The sequence below is a fragment of the Macrobrachium nipponense genome, chromosome 38, assembly GCF_015104395.2.
Source record: "Macrobrachium nipponense isolate FS-2020 chromosome 38, ASM1510439v2, whole genome shotgun sequence".
Classification (NCBI taxonomy): Eukaryota; Metazoa; Arthropoda; class Malacostraca; order Decapoda; family Palaemonidae; genus Macrobrachium; species Macrobrachium nipponense.
The window spans coordinates 20,386,704-20,408,567 of NC_061098.1; the positions used below are offsets into that span (position 1 = coordinate 20,386,704).

The 21,864-nt window shown below is 36.5% G+C and overlaps 1 protein-coding gene across 1 annotated transcript in view; it reads right to left on the reverse strand.

Annotated features, from left to right (window-relative positions):
* The window catches only part of LOC135209698 (protein inscuteable homolog), a 481,335-nt gene extending 459,967 nt beyond the window's left edge, over window positions 1–21,368 (reverse strand). Inside the window, exons 1-2 of the mRNA XM_064242458.1 lie at window positions 21,224–21,368; window positions 16,545–16,637 (exon numbers count right to left, since the gene is read on the reverse strand). Of these exons, the coding sequence (XP_064098528.1) occupies window positions 16,545–16,610 (66 nt within the window). The 5' untranslated portion in view covers window positions 16,611–16,637; window positions 21,224–21,368. The remainder of the gene's footprint in view (window positions 1–16,544; window positions 16,638–21,223) is intronic.
* Between the last annotated feature and the right edge of the window lie 496 nt (window positions 21,369–21,864).

Here is a 21,864-nt window from a genome sequence, read left to right on the forward strand (position 1 = left end):
ATGCTAATTAGCTTTCTGAGTATGTATAAAGAAGACAATAATGTGGAGGTTTTGTGTATACAAGATTCATCTATGATTTAGCGGTTGAAATATCAGTATGGCAGTAACAGTTTCTCTCTCTCTCTCTCTCTCTCTCTCTCTCTCTCTCTCTCTCTCTCTCTCTCTCTCTCTCCATGTTAATTAGCTTTCTGTGTATGTATAAAGAGGATAATAATGTAGTTTTATGTATACAAGGTTCGCCTCCGATTCAACGGTTAAAATATCAATCTCTCTCTCTCTAGTTATCCCCGCTTAGCGTCAACGGACTAACAATGAAAAATATATACAGGTTCAGTGCACGAGAAAAAAAAAAGAAAAAGACACCACAAAGAAAATCAATTTGCGTCGCATTATGACTCGATTTCCAACAAACACGTAGTACGTAAACAGTAATGATGAACAACACAACTTCCTTTGTATAATCAGTACGTGACCTACAGAGTAACCTGTCGCACTTAACAGTCCGACGCGTTCTTTACACGAAGTCTACCTTTTTGCTTTCTATAGTTGCTTGCGGGAGTGACATATGGCAAAGACTGCGATCAGAAGAAAGGTTTTAGATCAGAGCGGTTCAAAAGTATGAGAATATGTAAGAGTTGTTTTTGTTTGGTTACAGATTCTTGGGGTCTAAAACTCTCCCACGTTTGTTGAGAAAAGCCCCTAGTGATAACACAGATTGGTTATATACGAGTATATACATACATACAAGCTTGCTAAAAAGGGTCAGATTATTCCCGACGTTTAGTAATGTCTTCATTACATTATCGAGGGCTGTACAAAATAAATATTATAAATTACAAGAAGGCTATACATTGAAAATTGAACAGTTAAAGTTTTCTCTTCGGTCTTTTCATTGCCACTGAATAGGCTGGTCCAGCTCTGCTTAGCTTTCGGATTTTTTTTTTTTTTTTTTTTTTTGCGTGGTTGGGGGGGAGTGGGATTTTTTGTAACTTGTCCTTTTAGTGGATCCTTTTAATATTTTAAATTTGCACTCGTTGTGCAACTTTAATTTTCAAATTTATAGACTTCTTATAATCAAGGACAGCCATGAATACTGTTCGTCAATTAAAGGAGGATTCTACTTTGTAACAAAATTAATGCATTAACATGTTTCCTGGTATTAATTCTTTTTGGAACATATTTGCAGCTCATAAAGTTGGCGATCTTGTCATTGATGAGTTGCTGTTGAAAATACTGTGATGTAATTTTCTCTGTATTGTGATCTCTGTCCAGTTATGACTCTGTTGATAAACTTTTCTCCAGTTTTGAGATGGGTTTGCATAACTCAAGAAACATGCCCGGCTAATGATACACATTAAATTCACATAACTCGAGAATCATGTCCACCTACAGATAGACATTAAATTCACCATATCTCGAGAATCATGTCCGCCTATTGATACAAATTAAATTCACCACAACTCGAGAATCATGTCCACCTACTGATAGACATTAAATTCACCATATCTCGAGAATCATGTCCACCTACTGATAGACATTAAATTCACCACAACTCGAGAATCATGTCCACGGGATACACAATAAATTCGCCATAACTCGAGAATCATGTATGCCTACTGATACCCATTAATCAAATTTGCCAGTGTTTTCGTTTTCTGTCAACTACCTACCTCGTTTCTTAAGCTTAAATACTGTAATTTTGACAGTTTGAATTTCCACGATTCGTATATACAAACAAGTACTATTAAACTGTGTCAAAATTCTAAATAAATACATTGAATAAAGCATCGTACATCTCGCCAATATGAGCATCAGTCTTTTAAGATGTTCTTTACTTGAAACTTCCCACTCCCAGACCCTCCTACTTGCGTGACAGTTAACCGCCGTCTTTTTTATTCGTAACAGAGAGAGACGCTACGTGACTTGCTCTCCTTTGAATCCGATTTGACTTGACGCCTCAAAAACACATTTGTCAGACACCCACGCAACGACGTCTCTTTCCTTCTCTTCAGTTCAATTTGGCCCCTCCCTTCTTAATTACACACTTTAACCATAACGATGGTCACTGTTCTAGGTCTTGAGATGTTACAAAAACTGTCCTAGGGTTTTTTTTTACAACTATTTATCTGTCGTTTTATCTTCACTTATTTTGACAGAGTAGTTTCTTGATGCAACAACCGCGTTCATTTCTGGCGTTGTTATGTTTACACACAAAGCTGGACAAGATTCACTTCAAAAGTATTACAAATAATCTTAATCTAAAAAAATAGAGCGCATGAAATAAAATTATAAACAACCAAAATGAATCAAGTCATAGATGTGACAATGAAAAGTGAATAAATGTCAGTACATCTGCTTTCTTTTTAAATACCCCGGAGAGTATCGTATATTAAAATAGGGACGATAAGATAATCTAAGTTTGTAAAAAATTAAAGTAAAGCTGGAAATATAAACTGGGCCTCGAGGGAGACGTATCCCAGTAAGAGGAGTATGATTCTTCTAAACTGCCACCCTCCAAATTGTTTTGATTACGTTATGGGTTCCTCTATTGTTGCCGTGCGCTGGTAGGTCTGTTTTCCTCACCGAGTGTGTAGTTGTTTTGGTTCATGGAGTATGCGGTAGGGGTCGTGGGGTAGAATGTGTTCTATTCTTTGTAACTTTCAGGGCCAATAGATGCCCTTTGTGCCAGAGTTTTTTTACATTATCCACCGGCCTCTAAACTGGCGGGTTGTTTTTTAATTTTTTTTACTGGTTCCTTAACTACCCTAGTTTCATACACTTGGAAGGACTATGTTTAGCTCCTCGAAATGTTTAAAAAACCACGTATGAATTACATGAATATTACGTGAGATAACCGTAACAAGGTTTTCCCTTTCGCCACGATGATCCGTTTGCAGAGTCAGTGTAAAGAATCAAGAAACTGGAACTCTCAGCCGCAGCCCATGAAACTTTCAGCCACGACCCGGTAGTGCGGTAGTGGCCTATGTTGTTGGCCAGACGCATGATCATCGCTAACTTTTTAACTTTAAATAAAAATTAAAATTACTGAGGTTGGAAGCCTGCAATTTGGTATGTCTGACGATTGGAGGGTGAATGATCAACATACCATTTTGCAGCCCTCTACCCTCAGTAGTCTATAAGATCTGAGGGCGGAGAGAAAAGGTGCTGACGGACAGACAGATAGCCATCTCAATGGTTTGCTTTTACATAAAACTAAACAAACCAACGGTTTTTCACTACAATGACCAGTTTAATTTCTCACTGCATTAATTCACTTCATTAGTACTTACAATCCCTATTGTCCCTGTGCGAAAGGTGGTTCAAAAAGGTGTTTAACAATTAAATCTCCCAGCTCGTGTTTTAAGATGAGGCTGATAGGCTCACATTCTTCTTTGCCCTGGATGTAATCCACAACAGTCTACTAACTATCAAGCCTATAATTCACAGCTTCGATTTCTGAACAAGCAGTAACACTTTTGGAACGTTTTGTCAAAGTTCATCTGGCATGTATATATATATATATATATATATATATATATATATATATATGTATAGTTAGAGTGTGTGCGTGTGTTTCACGAACCACAGTTCTAATATTTGGGGGAGGCCCACTCTTGTAGGTCAAAAGTTATTCGGAAAACTAGAATTAAAGAACTTTTTTTTTTTTATTCCTCTTAGCCCTTCCTGAAATGCCTCTCATATTGGCAACGTTACTCCTACACATTCTCTCCATTTCATTTAAATCCTCAGATGAGGAAAGCACGATTATTATTATTAATTATAATAAATAGACTGGGTGATAAGCGTTAAGGGTCTGCCGCCTTTGAAATAGCAAGCCAATACTTTTCTTTCCCTCTTGTTTTTGGGCAAAATCAGGATTTCCAGCTGTCGTTATCTACGGACTGCTCTATGAGCAAGAGCCCGTGTTGGCATAAGGCCAGCTTAATCTCCAACAACAACTGTCGGAATTCGCCTGAGAGAACCAACTTCATCCTAACCACTCTACTGAATTTCTTGACTTCAATTTGACGTGATTTGGTCGTTTGAGAAAAAAAAAATATAATAATACATTCTGATGCGAAGTTACTCATTGCGCTTATATCAGTAATTCTCAACTGGGGGAAAATTTTAAATTCCCTAATTGTACTCGATATTCTCTTCGCAAAAGTGAGGAGTCAATATTCAGAAGTTCATGGAAAAACACAAGTGTCGCCTTGTAACGTTAAGTTTCCTTTAGTCTCCTACTCTAAGTTAGACTCATTGGTCTTACCATGTTTTGTAACTATTGACCTCCTTCCCTATCCCTCGAAATCCCTCTTTCTCTATCTCTCTTTATTTTTTCTCCAATAAATCGGGGAGGGAATTTTACTCAGATGCAAGGGTGCCGTGGAGAGAATGACCAACTCCTAAAGGGGGCGTGGCAATATAAATGTTAAGAACAACTGGTTTATATCGCTCAATACATGTACTACGTACGTGACATATAAACTCGTCATATAAAGTTTTCCATTTTTACAGTTTTATAATCGTCTTATATTTTTACGAGATCTATTTCTAATTTATTGCGCTGCTGTCATTCTAAAAATAACATAAAATTCATCCTTCATCAGTATACAAAAGAAACAAGAGGTTTGTAATAAAAAAACAACCAAATGGAAGAGTTAACAAAGAAATTTTAAGCCACTTACAGAAAAAAAATTTCCTCCATTGATGGTACACAGAAACAGAATTCCACAATTTTAAAATAGAACCTTTCAGAACTACTTTATATCGACGAGCTCTAAACTTGAGTTTAAATATTTTTAAAAATATCCTGAACAAAAGAAACAAAGAGAAGAGAACCGCGGCAGTGGACTAAACCGTTAGTGGTCAGTGGGGACGGGGAGGGTGGATGGGCTAGAGGCGAGATGGTGGGGGGGGGGGGGGTCAATCATATGGCGGGATTACACGGGGGATGTGGAAGTAGAACTGTTGGAGGGAGAATGTGATCGTTTCTCCCCACGTGATCGGCCACGACATGAGAGAATGGAGTCTTCCCTCACCAGAGTTTAATGCGTCACTTCAACGACAGAAGAATGCGTAGCGTTGCCTCTTAGTAGGAGACAAAGATACTAAATAATGAAATACAGTAAATGGCAGCTTATAGAGTTACAGTTCTGAATACCATGATTACGACAGAGTAATTTCACCGTTCGCTCACTTGATCATTCAACATATAGGCCTACACTCGTGCACAGTAATATTGATGCAAATACGAATTTGTATGTAAACTCAGTTCAGATATGCAGTCTAAAAACAGACAAGTTCCGCAGCTTTAATCTAAATCTTCATTCACGAGTTGCAGTCAACACCAGAACAGAATTATAAACACTCGGACGGCTAAAACACATGCAAATGAAGGGGGGGGGGGGGTGAGTCAGTCCGTGTAATCCTAATTCTCAGAAACAAAGGCTTCTGTTGGTACGAAGAAGCATCTAAGTCATTTTCATGACTTGGAGGTTTCGATCATTATTCCTGAAGAATTATAGATAACACGTGTTCTGCAGGACCAGTTCTTGGAAGAACATGCTCCAAAGACCAAAATAAATAAATAAATTAGAAAATTGGAACTTTTGCCAAAAAGTCATATATTAGGTAATTAAATTTTAAAATTTGTAATCTGTACAATTCACCATGTTAATAAAATGTAAAATCATTATTATAATGTTTATATTAAGGCCACAGCTAGAAACATTGTACCCTTACCCAGATAAAATTGTGGCTAAACAACACTTTACCATACTCTTACTAATACTTAACTTTCTAAACTATCCCCTATTATGGTTAACTAGCTAACTGCCCTCACTCTTCTTTCACCCATCTTACCTATCAGCTAAAGAAAAAAAATGACAAATTAAGGAAACCTTTGCTGTATTCTTGAGTATACGGAAGTCATTCATGAAACGTGTCCCATCATAGCTAAATATACTCATCCTTTCGCAGAAACCCCATGTAATCCTATTAAAGGGGGTTAAATATGACGAACCAGAGACATGACCTTAAACATGAATTTTGCCATCAAAGATTTGGACTGAAATCACTTCTGACAATGAATACGTGGACGAGCAATCTGACGGAGTTTTCATTATCGGCACGTGTATTTATTATATATATATATATATATATAATACATATATATATAGTATATTATATCTATATATATATATATATATACTTATAGATTTATTATATATATAGAGAGAGAGAGAGAGAGAGAGAGAGAGAGAGAGAGAGAGAGAGAGAGAGAGAGAGCATAATCATATATACAATCTACTTTGTGATTTGTTAAAAGTTATGGCAGCATGGTAATCCAAACAAATTTATTTGATATAGTCGACAATGCAACGTTGAGCTGTTCCAAGACGTTTCTTATCCTCAAAATTAATATGAAGGTCATACGCCCCCTGTGTAAACTGAATTAGGCTTAACAGGTTTTAACTGTTATCATAATTTTTGAGGTTTATTCTTCTTCACACATTTCTCTTCCCTACTTTGGGACCTAGTTTTATTTCGAGTTTGTTTGTTTGATGTCCGGTTTTGCATTTTGATATTTGGATGCTAAACGTTTTTATTTGTTAAACTTTACTAATCTTACTTGTTCGTTTTTCAGGTCGAACGTAGTCCGACTGAGAAAATGGTTAGCTGTAAATTGCACAAGTAGATCGGATCCCTTGGCCATGCTTTGTTCATTCAAATTACGAATTCTTTCATCCTTTACCTTTCCCAGATGTTAAAAGACTCGTTATTCTACACTCCTTGACATTGTGACTCGGTATTCAAAATGGTTTGAAGTTTGACGTTCAAATTCATCATTCAGTTATATATGTATATATATATATATTATATATATCTATATAATATATATACTATTATATATATAGATATATAATATATATATATATAAAGGTTTTTGCCACGAAGGAAAAAATGAAAAGAGAGATAGCCAAGCACTAGGCCGAAAGTGCTTGGCTATCTCGCTTTTCATTTTTTTCCTTCTTGGCAAAAACCTTTAATTATACATAGCATCACGTTTTATATACTTCGTGATCAAGTTATTCAATATATTATATATTCTATATATTCTATATATTATCTATAAGAATATATAATATATATATATTATATATATTAATATATATATAGATTATTATGAATATATATAATAATATTATATATATAATATATATATATTCTTCACAGTCTGAAGATCATCTCTACTTCGCCCCAACGTTCATTTGTCCCTCAACACAAAACTTATCAAACAATATTTCTACTCCCAATTTTTAACAAATAGCGCGCACACTTTTTGCGCATTTTGCATTGACCGGCCATTCGTATTTTGCAAGAATTCTGGGATGGTATGCTGGTTGGAAGAAAATTGTTTCTACTTCGATTTATTTCGGAAGGAATGTTAAATTTTACATCCTTGTAACAATAACTTATTTCTAAATTGTCCTTAGATAAGTTTGATTTTATGTTCTTAAATTTTAAGCGAAATATATTTGTCACAGACCTTATATTACGAGTACTTTCAGTCTGGCAAAACGAGTATTTGCGCTTTTTAACTTAACTTTCGAGAGCGAGTTCGAATCCAGCCACAGGTGTAGAGAGGTCCCTCATTAGTTTCTTAATTTCAGTCTAAAAGCCCTGTCCACACCAAGAAACATTGTTTGCAAACATTGTTCGCAACTTTGTTTGCAAACAATGTTTCCTAGTGTGGACAAATGTAACCAGAAAGTGTCAGGAAATCTAGATAGTAAGTGATCCTCACATATTTTTAAATAGTATATACATATACATAAAGGTAATGCCACGGAGGTAAATGAAAAACGAGAACTGCCGATCATCTTTCGGTCTTAACGACCGACTTGGCTGTAGTCGTGGCCTCTCGTAAAGGGTCGTTATCCTTCTTCTCGATCTGCAACTTTTCCATTTTCCTTCCAGGTTCTCTAAGACTCAATCGGGACGCTCTGCTGTTAAACTTTTCCTCCTACTGACGGGTACCGCAAGGTTTGACGGTGTCTGTAACCCTGCCTGTCCTTTTCTTCCTTCATTACATAACCACCATTCTCATTTCAGATCACAAGATAACATCTACTGTTACGGGCTGCTCAAGAAGCAAGAGCCCGTGCTGGCATTATGCTGGCTTAATCTTCAACAACAACAACAACAGGGTCTTTCAGACCGAAAGATCTCGGCAGTTCTCATTTTTTTTATTTTCCTCCCTCCGTGGCATTACCTTTATTAATTGATAGCAACACGCTTTATGTATTTCGTGATCAAGTTATTCATATTCAGATATATGTAATATATGTATATCTATATATATATATATATATATATATATATATATATATATATATATATATATATATATATATATGTGTGTGTGTGTGTGTGTGTATATATAATTTAATATAGGAGTGTGAATCTAATATGCATTAGGTAGTAAAGCCTTAATTAACCCTTTAGATATAACATGAATCCCTTCCTAGTTTACTCATTATTCTCCTTTTGCAGGAATCGCCGATGGTGGACTCCCCACCTTCCTACGAAGTGGTGACGTCGAAGCCTCCGCCCTACCACCTCCTGTACGCCGTCGTCCTGCCCTCGGGAGAGGTAGCATCTGCCACAGCGACTGCCAAGTGCGTCCCGCCGGTACAGAGCACGTGTCGGGAGGGCGACGCTTCAGACACCTTGACGTACACGTGGCTGGAGGATACCTGCACCGACGAAGACTCCTTCCTCCCGTCGTACTCGGAAGCCGTCGCTCCCTCCTCGCAGGACCCGATTGTCGTATCTCATCTTACCGACTGAGAGATGCGCCAGCAACGCCACGAGAGAAAACAGCCATGTGCGCGAGAGTAGGAACTTCCCCAACAAGTAGCAGCCTTTACTGATGTGGTCACGTTCCTCTCTCTCTCTCTCTCTCTCTCTCTCTTTCTCCTCCTCCTCCTCCTCCTCCTCTCCTATATACTTCTACTCCCCCATTCATCCCCGAAAATTCCTATTCACGCTGCCCGCGAGAACCAAGCATGACCTCGGTCTCACTCTGATGTGGCTTTCGGTTTGACTTGGCATCTCTCAGCTCCCTGGCCCTCCCCCCCCCCCCCCCCAACCCCCCGCCAAATGAGCCCCACAAATATATTCTTCCTAAAACAAAATTCATGTACGCAGGTCCAGTGTGCATGCAGGGATCTTTCCTGGACAGTGACCACCACGGGTTTTAACCCGGTATGTATCCACCTTTGCAAAGGCGTGTTCAGTACAAGCCTTTAGGGATAACCGTAAAAACATACACAAAAGACTGTAAATATCACAAATATAATGACCCCCAGAAATATTAGTCCTAGATAACGACCCTCGAAAACCCTTAGGGGTCACTATCTAGGAAAGATCCTGCATACAGTTACCAAAATGACACCTGTCTACAGTATTTAAATTAGCAGTTGTGGCCTCCTTAGGACTCGACATATTTGTTCTTCACAAAGAAACATAAGACCTATTTCTGAGCAGAAGTTACTCATATGCCCAGTTACCAAGAGGATATTTATTCAAGCGCACGGAACCAACATAAAATTCACTAGAATAGAATACAGCCGAGCTGAAATTAGATCATATTTCTGTACTTCAAGAGATAGAAATTCTCTTGAAAGTTGAACAGAGTTCTGACCTCTTGTTATTCCCCTATAGAACAAATTTTGATATGTAATATTTGTATTGGGTACCAAAGATCACATACAGAATTTAGTGGCCAAATGACACTAGTGCCTCTATTATCCTTTATGTTTAATATTCTAACCGGGTTATTTTGTAAAGACATGTTTTCTAATAACTATATTTGTTATAAGTCTGCATTTTCTTATCCACACAATTTCTCCGTTTTTCCAGATTCAATATTTATGTCATAAATGATCATGTACGTTCAAGCTACATCTAAATGATACTGAGTTTAGTTTCGCCATTTGTTCTGTATTTAGATATATCTAATAACAAGATTATGAAATATGATTAAGTCTGTAGACTATCATATTTCATAACCCTTGAATAATCTAATTTATTCTAAAACGTAAGTCATTACTAAGTGACTTCCCAACTGGAAAATTCCTCATTACTAGTTTGGGATTCAAGACCTAACAACATTTTTGCCAAGAGCAGAAACGGTATGGCTCCTCAAACATGGCATTTCGGAGTTTAAGATAGTTCTCGCTGCAAATGAACAAAAACCCTCAATGGGAAAAAATGACTACCAACATACAATTGGCAGAATTTTTTTTTAAGTAATAATAAAAAAGTAGACTAGGTGGTCCAGGGGACAGCAAAGCAGGTCAACTACATTAACTACCAGACTTCAAGTTTTCTTATTCTTGCTTACAAACAATTGTCCCCTTCTCTTTCGGCAAACCTTTTGGCTCTTATAAATCCAACAAACTATAGCTTCGTCTTTCTGTCTTATTCTTACCGTTATGATCATTATCTAACAATATGGCAAAAATAGATTTCACAGATATTCCCTGTGAATTATCCTCTGTGAATGAATCACAGAATGACCTGAAATGACGGACAGTTACCATACAGCTTTACAAGATCATACAGCAAAATGTGTTACCAAGATAGATAAATAGCAAAATTAAATACACTGCTGACGCACTTCTGCTGTGTTCCATTGTCTCTCGTTCTCATCTTAATTTTTTTCCTTTTTAATTTATGCTCGCCTATCCTAGCCCTATTAAACTCCACACTCGTTGTTTATCATGTGGCCTCACACACATACATACACTGGCATAGACATATGAATACACTGTACTTATAAAACACAGAGTCGAGGGTACATTAACAAAAGCTTTTGTAAAAAGACATGGGAACATTCAGACATTTTACTTTTCATCTTTCAACGACTTTACATTATGCCTTGCCCTTTTTTTCTCATTAGTTCCTGGGTGCTCCATATTTCTTGATATCTCACATACAACTTACTATCCCATCCTGAATTTGTCTCGCCTTTCGACTATGAAGTTATGACTCATTATCTTAAGTTTGGTTCACTCCCATAGGCATTATTGAATAATTATATAACTAATATTACATCCTGCTGAATAACTTGCTGAAAGCTATCCACTATGCATCATTAAACTGCTTTGCATTCGGCTTACCATTATCTTGTTCTACTAAAGTGGTGTCATTTTGATTTTCATATGGCAGTTCATTATCTTCCATGCAAGTTACTCTACACTCAATAACGTCGGCATAAAACAAAACTCTATTCATATATATATATATATATATATAGTATATATATATATATATATATATATATATATATATATATATATATATATGTGTGTGTGTGTTGTGTGTGTGTGTGTGGTGGTGTTGTGTTTTTGTTTGTTTATTGTGTTGGGTGTGTGGTTTGGTGCATGTGGCTGGTGTTTTTGTTTATATTGGATTGTGGGGGAGCGGCGATCGACCAAACAAGTGGCCACCTCTGCCCAAGGGTTTTAACAGGGTATGCATCACCATCCCGCCGTGTACAAGCCCGTTGGGGATGACCGTAAAAACATAAACAAAAAACTAAATATCATAACGACTCCCAAGAAACATTAGTCCCAGATAACGACCACCCAAAACCCCTTGGCGAGTCACTATCTAGCAGATACCATCAATGTACTTAACCGCTGTTCTATTTGAGTCCCACCAAAGTGTATTGCCACCCCTCCTTCTGTAGTTTAATATTTATTTTGGACCGAAATGCCACGTGCCCATCTCAATAACCTACACTCGTTACGAAATATGATTCGTGACAGACAGTACATCTCTCAGACTTCTTACTTGGACAGTATAGTAAGTTATACAACAGACACCTTGAGCAGTCAAGAAGAAGCAAGAGAGTATATACTCAATCGCTTCTTTCTACTGTACTTGCTTTCCCTCTCTGGTTTTCTCTCTTCCACTTCAGCTAAAGCATATGGGATATTGTACTTTTGCCTTTATTTTATTGCCTATCACTCGTCTACTATTCCTTGCATTATCTCTTCCCAACTGTAGTCTTATTCCCTAATCTGCGTTACACATTTTCCTTCTTTCTTTCACCCACAGATTGTAGCACCCCCATATATCGCCCCATCTTAGTTTTTACTTTTGCATTTTCCTATCATACCTATTCCTCATTTGGATATCACTGTTACATCACCTTCTATCGCCTGTCCATCGATTTGGAAAATGATACGTGTTCACATTACACTCTTCTTTCTCTCGTATGCCAATTCCCCAACCTCACATTTGACTAATTCCTGAAAACCATTCCTGTGAGTTACGGTCTCCAAACCTTAAATCCTTGTTCCCATTTTTGCTAAATACAAAGATGCTGTAATTTATTGTCTTGATACGTCATGTCTCTTAAGAAACCAATGGAAATTATTAAGACTATTATCAGTCTTTGAATGGAGGCTATCACCTGTCATGCTTTGTCTAACAGGTGTGGAAACATTGGCTGAAGATCAGATCTGTATCAGGTAGCCATCAAAATACTGCATGGACATTCAGGAACACAGTACTACTTACTCACAACAGCACCGTCGGCCTTATGTCGAAGGCTGTCCACCAACGATCTCGTTCATTGAATAACGTCATTATCAAAAGAGAATTTCGTTGAAAGTACCAGCAATCTTTGCATCTTCAACCTACAGTAGTCATACACTGATCGCTTCTTGTGGAGGTGACCTTTGATAAGGATCACCTTTGATATAAGCGTTCACACCCACACAAAACTCTCAACCAACGTCTTAATTACTCACGCATAAGCCCACCAACTTGTCTGTCTCTCACCAAATACCAATTTTAGGCTTTCTGTACATGTCTTATCTTTTTTTATTCCAATTTTAGGGTTTCTGTGCGTGTCTATCTTCTTAATCACCATTTTAGGGTATCTGTACGTCTACCTTTTTGTCGGTAAAAATAATTTTACATTCTTTAATTTTTGCAAAAGCACAGTAGTTTTTATGCCAAGAAGTACATTCTACCATGGTGGTCATGCAAAAGAGCACATTGACTTAATAATGAAGATTCATTATTATAAAAATATTAGAACTATACATGTTCTAGGTAGCGGATCTTTACAGGACTTTGTTATTTAGTCCCATAGTAGTGCTACTTTCAAAACAGTTTTTCATCATCCAAAACTTTCCTATTGTACCTTAACTGCAGTTCTTTATCACCCATTGTTAATGGTATCGACAGCAACTTTCTTCCAAGTTGGTCCCAAATTCACGCCTTGATTCAGGCATGACAGATTTTCACCGCACAGGACCTACCTGTCCTTGCGAGCTAGTGACAGGGCTCTCTCTCTACCTGCTGAGTCATCAGCAGATATCTACCTTATCACCTCAGATGGCACGTGGGTGGAAAGATGGCTTGGACGCTTTTACATCAGAAGTTTCAATTTCTAAACATTGCACGACATCAAACAGACTTGTCACTTGCCTCTCCTGCTCATCAGCGACCATGTCTTTATTCTTGGCTATTAGACTTTATTTTTACCCCAATCTAATACTTGCTTTACCACAGATCCATTAATAACTAACCATCAAACCTAGCATCATTGAACCACCACTCTCGCATCAATAATCCTGTTGATCTCCATCTTAAAAGTCATCGACTACTCATTAAAATCATATCATGTATTCATTAGTGCAGTGTTCTCTGTTTCCAATCTAATAAGATTCAATTCATCCCAAAACAGCTGTTACAATTTGATTTAATATTCATCATCCATCATTTCTCAAAACAGTCATTAATAAGACATTTAGTAATCACTATCCAAGGGCAAGTGGCCATTGCAAGGCTACTCAGTTTAACATTCATCAAACATCTTTCTCAAAATGAACATTACTAAAGCAGTTTGGAATTCACCATCCCTCATTCCAGAATCAATATTCTACGGCCAACATTCTTCTAATATGAATATTATCTTCAACTTTTATCCCTCACAGCACACCTTTTCTCTTTTAGGATATACACCTTATTTTTTTACTGCTCTATAATTTTTGTCTTCTATCATTAGTTTTTAACACAATCTCTTTTCTCTCTAGTTCCTTTTAGACATCATTCCCTCGTTCAGTTCCCTCGGCCCATTATTGTATTTCCTTATCCAACCAGCACACGTTCTTATCACCTAATACTTTCGTTAAATGTTTCCTTCGCCTTCTACTTTATTTTAACTGGTATATCTCCCACTTCCATGTTACTTGACTCCAAGAGTGTACCATTTATCAGTTACTGCCTTATACACAAAAAGGTCCTCGCTGCCATTCCTAGTTTGTCTAACAATTATTTTCCTTGTGTTGTCTCTATTATCTCTCAATCAGTATCTATTTATCAAAGTGTTAAAAGTCATAAAAACTAAAAGCCTACGTACATTATGCTTAGGTCTGAAAACACCACATGAAGTCTGTTGTTAGTTTAATTAACAAAGGTGCTTCCTTAACCAAACCTTTCAAACAAGGTCTCCATGTTTTTTTTTTTCAGATGCCCTAAGAAATGATTTCATATCCAATATCCACCCCAATGATGCTTTATTGTTTTTGAATAATTAGTCCCCTATCTAAAACCCAGTTTCTCTTTCTTTAGTTAATGTTCCCAAACATGTACAGCTCTTTACTACGCTCCTCTTTATTCCCTTTGTAAAACAGTGACCCGAGTACAATGACAGATTTGATCACAGTATCTTTATTCAGCATAAATTTAACAAACCAAAAAAACATACAAGCGCGCATAGTCATAAACAAGCACTAACTACAACAGTTACTCTTCCTGAACAATAAGTGCAGGTTCTGGTATCCTGTTTAGACCACGAAGCAGGAAATGCTGAAATGCCTTGGTCATATGGCTGTTCTGTAATGTTTTTGATACGGTTATTCCTTTTTTTTTTTTTTTATTCCGGAACACAAACAGATCTTACGGCAGTAACTAAATGTTAATGTCAATAAGCAAAAGGACAGAAGGATATCGAATATTATCAAATGAAAATTAGTCCTAGTCTAAATGTCATACAGAATTGGACAAACTGATGTTTACACTGACTTTCATCGTTATTGTTACGTTTGGATGCCCGAAATATAATTTTACACAATCACCTAGCTAGAATTTACCAGAATGAACACGTTAATCAGCATGTCGCCAAGACCCGTGTTAGTTAGGACTGCCCCTATAAACATTCACAACCTCTTTTCCACAAACTTTTCTGTGGTGCATGTCAGAACGAAAGATTAGTGACTGTCTTAATGACTAATGACATACCTGCTCATAATTTCAGAAATGCAAGGAGGCCTAAATATTTAACAAGTCCAGATATATTCCAGCCACTTGATTATAAGGAAATGGTCTTTAGGAAAGTGATGAGGAATTACTGAAGTGTACAATGCACTTATATACGGGCAATGCAGAACTCTCAGATTATGCCGTACAATATTGTCCCTTATAAGTATCTTTCTACTAGCATCTTCCAACTCACAAAATAAATTACCACCATTATTACCCCTTACAAGCATCTTTCTACTAGGAATCAAAAGAAAATCACCACCAATATTGTACTTTACAAATATTTTTCTACTAGCAATCAAAAGATAATCACCACCAATATTGAACTTTACAAGTATCTTTCTACTAGTAATCAAAAGATAATCACCACTAATATTGTGCTTTACATGTATCTTTCTACTAGCAATCAAAAGATAATCACCACCAATATTGTACTTTACATGTATCTTTCTACTAGCAATCAAAAGAAAATCACCACCAATATTGTATATACTTTACAAGTATCTTTCTACTAGCAATCAAAAGAAAATCACCACCAGCTTTGGTGTCTTCTGAACTTTGCTCTTCTGCTTTGGAACTCTATGAAAAAAATTAATATCTTGAAATCTGGATAATCCTGATAAGCATTAATATCTCACTCACAGATAGTTTGCTGTCGTTTTTGTTGTTGATGTTGCTTTTATAGTTTAACTTAACACATTTTTGAAAATTCACTATAAACCATAAGGCTATGTTACCAAGGCAATGGGAGGTTTCCCATCTAAATTTATACAACCACGTCAATAAATTCAAGAACAAATTCTGCTTCGTATAAAGTGTTGCATGCAATATGCATAAATAATATACTCTGTATTATAAAGTTATTCTGTTTTGAAGATGCTCAGAAAGAAATTTATTAATGACGATGGACAAGGTTAGATGATATTACTCAGAATTTACTTTACAATATTACAAAGCGTAAGCCCAACATATCGCAAATGAAAAACAAAACACCGTAACAATGGTATCATAAATGAAATCTGATAAAGGTGCTATGACTTGTACTGCAGTTTACCAGGGCATCATTCAAATGGTCAATAATAATCTAATCTACATTTGATCGTTGACCATTGACGAAGTATGACTAAAGATTATGGAATTTTACAGGTGATGAAATGTATATTGGAACTGTATACACGTGCTACACATACCTGATGGCAGAGGTGGTGAGGCAGAAGTGATGTGTCTAAGCTTGTAAAGGGAGCTTGGCCCACCATTCTTGGTTGACATAGATCCTACATGACCTGAAACAGAGATACTGTTGGTTATCTGTTCAAGATAGTTCTCTCTTCTTGGAAAACAATATCTGTTTGTAACAAAAAATCATGTTTATGATATATTAGCAGGTCAGCCTGATACACAATAGTCTCAAAATATATAAACTGTAAAACATTGCTTAACTAGACTGAACCATAATTGTCATTAAATTTAATGGAAAGACTACACAAGATGAAAAATGAAGTGGCACTTTTTGGCTTAAAATGAAGGTAACAGGAAAACTAGTCGATTATGACATATATTTTGTTATAACATGAGGTGTGAAAGTGTCTGGCCTTGAAAATAAATTTTTACTCATTTTGATTATGCATACTAATCTATGAAACTATAAAAAAAAGTAGTGATATGCCAGTGCAAAGTTTGATACAGACCAAACATCCAGCTATTACTTTGGCACCTCTGCTTCTCGTTGGTGGTCCCACTCATGGACTACCTACTGATCTTCTTTTCTAAGAGATTGTTATTTTCCTCTAACAATCTGCTGAAGTCTAGAGACTGCTGTGATGCCATCCATATACTTTTTGTCCAAGCTTATATGAAGTTTAAAGTCTACACTGCACCTCCTTAAGCAATTATTCTGGCTCTTGAACTCTCCATTCTTAATTGCTTTTCTTCCTCAGCAACGGCTTCTTCTTGTAGGACCATGTTTTGAATCTTTCAGCTCTTTTTCTTCCTCCTCTTGGCTCACTTGATCTTTTTCTGTTGCCTTTTTTTTCTGCTTTCCACCATTTTTCATCCACCTTTGGTGATTCAATCCGTGTGAAGTTTTGGCACCGTCAAGAAAACCCCCAAATATTCGGATATTAGTGCATCGACTTAAAGAGCTTACAGTACCTTTACAGGCACTCATACCACTTATGGAATATCATGAGAAGGAACCTTTTTATGCATTGAGTACCTGCTTTTTACAGATAAACTTCTTTCAGGGTCTACTTGAGAATGGGAGAGGGCTGTCTTCACAATCTGAGGTGTGGTACTTCAGAGTTCCAAAAGCAGCTTACTGGGCAGTGACTGCAGACCAGTAATCTAACTCATCTTCATCATGCACTTATTGCAGATCACATACTGAAACAAAGTCAGTGCTATTAATGAATGGTAGAGCTCAAGCGTTGCTCTCGATGTTTCATCCACCATTCTTGTTCTGTTTGCTCTGAGGTGAAGTATGCTTAAAGACCTAAGGAATACACTTTCTAATAGTACACTGTCAATCAAGTATTGAGATGATTTTTTTTATATTTCAAAATTCAAGATATGATTTCCTTAACTATTACAGATGACTTGATTTACTATGCATTTTTTCTAACTGGCTGAACAATTTCAACCTTTTTACCTGCCAAATGACTTGCAGAAGTTTCCATATTTTTCAGGTCTTTGGATTGTATATCTTTGACAGCTTTTTCATTCATGAAATGACAAAGAACAAATTTAATGAAATCCATCACAGACTTGTGTAAGCAAGGGATGAAGGGTTCTTCGATATGGAAAATCTGGAGATACTTGTCAGACAACTGTTTACCACTCAAGGGAAAAATGTCTACTATAAAGTCATTAGTTAGTGGCTGGAATGACGTCAAAAAACGTCTGCAGTTCATCCAGTCTGTCACGGTCCCATCTTAATGGGGTCATCTATTGTTCTCTTCTCAGGGCACACGGATAATCCTGGCAGGTACCTGAAAGGTTGTTGAAAGCCAGCCGGCTGCAGATAATTGGTGAGATAATTTGATTTGAGTCATGGTCAAGATGGGTGAAGAAGGTGAGGGACTGGTCAAGCAAACAACCCATGGTAGTGTTTCATAATATGAATATTTTCTTGTATGCTGGTGGTTATCGCACCCACGACAAGGCTAGGCTACCTAAAAACATCACTTAGAATTCAAGAAAACCAAATAATCCCATTCCCATAACATCTTACAGGAAAAAGTATTTGTTCCCACATGCTCTTCCCTCCAACCAATCTTGTGCATGGGTACCTACAGATATCGCTATATATATATATATATATATATATATAATATATATATATATATCTATATATATATATATATATATTGTATACATATATATATATATATATATATATATATATATATATCTACATACACATACATACATACACATATATACATGTATACAGTAATCCTTCAGTTATCTTGATTAATAGAGCCCTCAGCCTGTCAGATTATGGTGAAAGCCTGATAATGCAAAGTAAAAAAAATCTAGGGGTGTTCAAGGCAATTCCGTACACTCCCTCACCTTGTCAATACCACATATCTGTACACTCAGTATGCTTATAAGCAACCAGCATAACAATTTAAAAACTGAAATCTTTGCAGCAAAAGCCAACATCTATCTTTTTTTCCCATATTTGAAACAAAATGTATTGCATTACACTTTGTGAAATAATGCAACTCTTTCGCTCTCTCTCTCTCTCTCTTGAAATGACAATTCAGTAGGTAGGTAGCCTATCTGTGTTTAACAACAGCCTACCATGGTTTTACGACCAATAATGTACTTTTATAACTTTAATGCAACAACTTTCTTGTCAGTTGTTACCATACTGTATTACCATAGGATAGACAAGATAGAAAATATGTGTGAGCTATTAACCTAGGCTAGCCTAAGTGTGACACTCACAAAAGTCACAAGATCCATTTACATGTCATACAGGCTATTATAGTTGTATTTAAGACAAGGGTAATGGTAATGAGCTTAATGTACTTACAGAATCCATTTATACTCATGTACAAATACAATCCAACTGTCCTGCCATGCGTAATCAAAAGCTAACTTAGATGAAACTTGAAATTGCGCTAGCCGAAAATAGTCCTGGATCAGTTGTGGAAGTCAATTAAGATTGCTAGATTAGTGATATATATATATATATATATATATATATATATATATATATATATATATATATATATATATCAGTAATCCTTTAATTATCTAGATTAGCAGAGCCAAGGGCCCACTGACAATGGCAAAATCTGGGTACCTAGGCCTAATGGTGAGTAAAAAAAATCTAAGGTGTTCAACAGCACGTACCCCTTGTCAATACTACATGGCTGTAAATATTCAGTATGCTTATAAACAACCACCATTACAATTTAAACTGAAAATTTTTATGAAAAAGGCCATTATCTTATCTTTTTTTCCCTTAAAACTTCTGGTTGTTTCATAAATTTCTACTGTAAATCATAACTGTAATTTGGAACTAAAAATATGTCTTTCCAATGGTTTAGTGTGTTTTTAATGATTCTGAAGTTCATTTTTGAAGCAAATTAGTAATGTAGGCACAGTTTTAAAGATACTGGGCCCCAATTAGACTACATCCTACAATAATGGGATCACAGTGGGAACTGAGGTTTTTGGATAGGAGAAAATACATATGTGAATTATACAAGAATGTGTACTCTTATGTGTTTGTTCTTTTCTCTTTGTTATTAGTCAGTCTTTTTCTTTTGTAGTTTTGGTTTGTATTTGTTCTCTTTTAGTTAGTTATATGGAGTTATCCTTCATTTACAATGCGTTACGTTTAAATCTCTTTTAGGATACTTAAGTATTTCTGGACGTCTTACTGAACTATCTTGATTATTTTAATTTAATTCTTTTCACTTATCCATTCCCTCAGGAGGCTTTGGCATGGATACGTTTCATTGGATTCTTGGCAAGTTAAACACCACTTTGTTTATCTTAATTATTATTATAACACACACCAATTCACTGTCCAAACACACACAATTTTTCACAGGGTACAGAGTATCAACCGAGACATGTTTTGTGTCCAGGAGCGAGTTCCTAACTAACTCTTCTGTTCTTTCCAAATTGAGCTCTGAACCTCTTCCTGAATTTCAGACTCCTTCTTGGCTACTGGAGAACACCCTAGGCTCTCTTAATTGGTGGCTCTTGGACGCCTCCAGCTTCCGGTCCCACCCCAGGTCGAATTCTAGTGGTTGTCGTAATCCATTGTAACCACCTACTTGAGGGGTGAAAGTTCACTCTCCCAGCTTACTCATCAATTTTCTGTTGTGTTCAAGGCGCTGGTTTTATTGCTCTCACTTTTTAAACATCCTATTTTTCGTTCGGTTTCTACCCCTCTCTCTACCTCTCCTTCACCTTCATCTACCATAACTCTACTAGTAGATTTCCCTAGGTAATATTCCTACATAATTTTTCATACAGACTTCCACTTTCTTAACACTCTAAGACTGCAATGATACTTCTGCAAGTTCTGATTGTGCTTATGGTAAAGTTATTGAGGGTTTTACAAATGTCACCATGCACTAAGTAAGGTTATGTTAGGAGGGCACAGGCAAGGACTAGCCAACCTCATTTAGGTTAGGTTAGATAGCAACTCTACAGGCAAGGACTAGCCAACCTCGTTTAGGTTAGGTTAGATAGCAACTCTATTTTAATATACAGTGGCACAGTTATGGGGGTCCCTACCTCCCCTGCCAGGGTGGCCTATATGGCAAATATAAATAAATTATTTTAGGTCTTATGTAGGAGATGCATGATTCAAATATAATAATCAAAACATTGCTTTACTTACCATGTTTGCACTGATGGCTCCTTGCGGGTTTGTGCATCTGATTATGAAGTGAAGAGCAATATATAGAATCCCCAAGTATTTTTTACAGTCACACAATCTACCTCATTGCCACTTTTTTTTTTTTTACTAAGCTGTTCCCATGACAACGCACTGTGCACCTTCCTTGCAGTTTGAAATATCGAAACCTTTAACAGCTGCTATTTACTTTATGGCATTAGTAGGCCACTTTTCAATATGATATTCATTTGGTGACTCATTCCTGCGATCGGGAACCTTTCATATTTAAAGCCTTTTCAGAGCAATGTCACGCTTGTTTCCTACGTTAAGATGTGGAAACCTTTTATATTCAATACCTTTTTAGAGCACTGTCACGCTAGTTTACTAAGTTAAGATCGGGAACCTTTTATATTCATTTTATTAAACACTGTCACCCTTGTATCCTACGTTAAGATCAGGTAACCTTTCATATTCAATGCCTTTTTAGCGAATGTTGCACTTTCTCAAAGAGTGCCTAATCTGCCTTTACCCTATAGATGTATTAAGGAGGAAAACAATCGTGGTTTTGGTTTAGTAACTCTGGTCAAGCCAGTAATAATATATACTGGATTATATGATAACCAAATTAGAAATGAATTAACATT